The sequence below is a fragment of the Solenopsis invicta genome, unplaced genomic scaffold (assembly GCF_016802725.1).
Source record: "Solenopsis invicta isolate M01_SB unplaced genomic scaffold, UNIL_Sinv_3.0 scaffold_755, whole genome shotgun sequence".
Classification (NCBI taxonomy): Eukaryota; Metazoa; Arthropoda; class Insecta; order Hymenoptera; family Formicidae; genus Solenopsis; species Solenopsis invicta.
In genome coordinates, this window is record NW_024105359.1 from 3,048 (window position 1) to 5,804 (window position 2,757).

The 2,757-nt window shown below is 50.5% G+C and overlaps 1 protein-coding gene across 1 annotated transcript; it reads left to right on the forward strand.

Moving 5' to 3' along the window:
• Positions 1-264: 264 nt before the first annotated feature.
• LOC120360028 lies at positions 265-700 on the forward strand (the record flags this gene model as incomplete). The annotated part of the gene is given in 1 exon segment (XM_039459558.1): positions 265-700. A coding segment is annotated over 1 exon segment (289 nt), but the record flags the coding sequence as incomplete, so codon positions are not given.
• Between the last annotated feature and the right edge of the window lie 2,057 nt (positions 701-2,757).

Sequence of the window (2,757 nt, forward strand, 5' to 3'; positions counted from 1 at the left end):
AAAAATCGTAAAATCCGAGATAAAATCTCAAATAGCTAAGGCTAAACGAAGGAACCAAGCAGGTAAATTCGTAAAGAAACCAAAAATAATAAGCGAGGAGGCTACAACATACAAATACATAATTAAGAAACACCATCCTACACCACCATCTACAGAAATTGCCATCATATTGAAATACGATGACAATTTGGCGGGAAAGATGCAACCGCGGGAAATTTTTCCCGTGGTTACACTCAAAAGGTTGCCGAGGCAAGAGGAGCCCCTGGTAGCAAAACGACAGGACGCGAAAATGGACGAAACAACCAAAGAAAACCTACCGAATCAACCCGAGACGAGCAAGGAGCCGGATCAGGGTATGACAGAATACACAACTGTCAGCGGGATAACAGCCGACACCAAGGAACCGCCTAAGGATCACAACGACGCAGCAGAGGAACTGTCAGCTTCGTCAGAGGATCAAAACCCACTCGAGTATCCAAGCTTTTCCCCGCAGCGGACATCAGAGGAACGGCAAATGGATCAAGCGACCGAGTCAACCAAAGAAATATTATAAAACATTATTTAGCATGTATAACCTATATAATATATTAATATTAGTTGTAGCTTAACCACATACTTTAGTTTATTTCAAGAAATCATAATTAACACATAATAACCATTCATACAAATCTAATATACAAGATATATGCAGACACAACATATAATCAAACAACAATACATTAATTTAGGTTATAAGACTCTTTCATCAACAAAGTAATAATTATAAGTTTATTTTATTATACGAAAGGTCTAAAGGCTAGAATTAACCAAAAATATAAGAATAACCACAAATTCCAGTTGTGGTACCATTGGCTACAAGGTTCAATGACACACCGACAGATGGCCATACTATATCACCACAAATTGCGAAGTGTGGTAATACCGCCATTTTGGCGGAGTGATACATGGCGGCGTCCGAAATAGGGGCCTCGACGAGAGAAGCCAAGCGTCGCCATATTGACAGTCAGTCGGTTACAGACCGAGCTCAGAGACAGACCTATGCCACCGGGCATACATGGTATGATGCAACATTGCATCATCTCGCGCGCGACGCGAACGATTACATCATTCATTAAGAACAATAGTAATAGTGACTAGGGACCAATTGTACTTTTATTTTCTTTTATTATCATGTGTGTGCAATAAACATTATATTATGTGAATCGGCATAAGTGATTTGCGCAACCGACATTGATAAGTCCCATCCCTATGTCACTACCTGAAATAAGAAGTGCATGAACATTAAACTCAGTGCACGAAAACGAAATAAATAAACTTACCTGTGTACCGACGAACATTACGCAGCGGCGTAATCAATCCCACGACGACCGTTGACAGGAAGGACGAGCCTGGCCAATCACGTACGAGGATTCCTGAAACAGAAAGAAAAGACAATTACGTATCCCACCTTGGTAATTACAGGGTTAAATTACCTGGCGACCGTGAAATTCACGCAGGATTCATCTTAAAGGTAGGTGAAATAACCTGAAAAGTGAAAATTCGGAAATTAGCATTTGTTCGTCCGGTCACATCCCCCCCGCCAAAAGGCAGTTAAGGGTCCTCACGGTTTCACCCCCAAAGAACCCCCCTCCCCAAACTTCTTCGACATCGTCGAAGAAGAAGAGGGGAGGGCTTGGGGGAGGCCAGGGTGGACCCGGGGGACAACCCCCAGGCGGAGCCAACTCCCAAAGGTCGGTTAAGATGACCAAGATAAAGCCGCCAACCGCGGCGGCGGTAACGGTCACCTGCGCCGACCCGGGAGCGTAAGCGCAGGTCCTCAAGAACGCGACGGAGAAGGTCGACCTCGCCTCCCTTGGGATTGAGAACCTGCGCCCCCGCAGGGCCATTACGGGAGCCCTGATTCTGGAGGTCAGGGGCGTGGACAACGGCACTAAGGCGGACGCCCTGGCCGAAAGTATCAGGGCGGCCCTTAAAGAACGCGATGATGTCAAGATAGCTCGACCGAGTAAGACGGTCGAGCTACGCTTGACAGGCCTGGATGACTCGGTCACCCCCAGCGAGGTGGCCGAGGCACTGGGAGCCATCGGAGGATGCTCCCCCCACGATCTCAAAGTGGGGAAATCCGTATGGCTCCCAACGGGCTGGGCACCTGTTGGGGGCGTTGCCCGCCAAGGCGTGGAGGGGAGTTTTGGCCGCCCCCCGAATAAGGGTGGGCTCGTCAAGCTGACGTGTGTTACTGCTCTCTTCGCGGGGACTGCAGTGCCACAGTGCCTGGCCACGGGCCACGTCCAGGCGAAGTGCAGCACCCGGAACGATAGATCAGCACCTACATGGGGGCCGGGGGAGAGTCCATTGTCGATGTGACATGGGCCTCCCCCGGGGCTCTTAATTGGGTCAAAGGATGGAAAGTGGAGACCGGCTCCCTGGGAGAGACGTCTGATCACAGACTCATCTCCATGGAGCTGGTTCCCCCCCCCCCCTCGCGTGAGCGGAGGTGCGTGAGCAACGCCGCCGCAAACGTGATGAAAAACAATGGGTCTTGAGGAAACCCGACCTCAAAGCTCTCGAGGTCAGTCTCCTCGCCTCCACTTGGCCGGAGGGAGGAGCTGACCTCGGAGCCGAGGAGGAGGCGGAGCGCATCTGTGAAGCTATGTCACGCGCATGCGACGCCTCCATGCCCCGCAGCAGACCGATGGCGCGCCGTGCCGCCTATTGGTGGTCCGCGGAACTCGCCGAACTGAGGCGGGCTACCGTGGC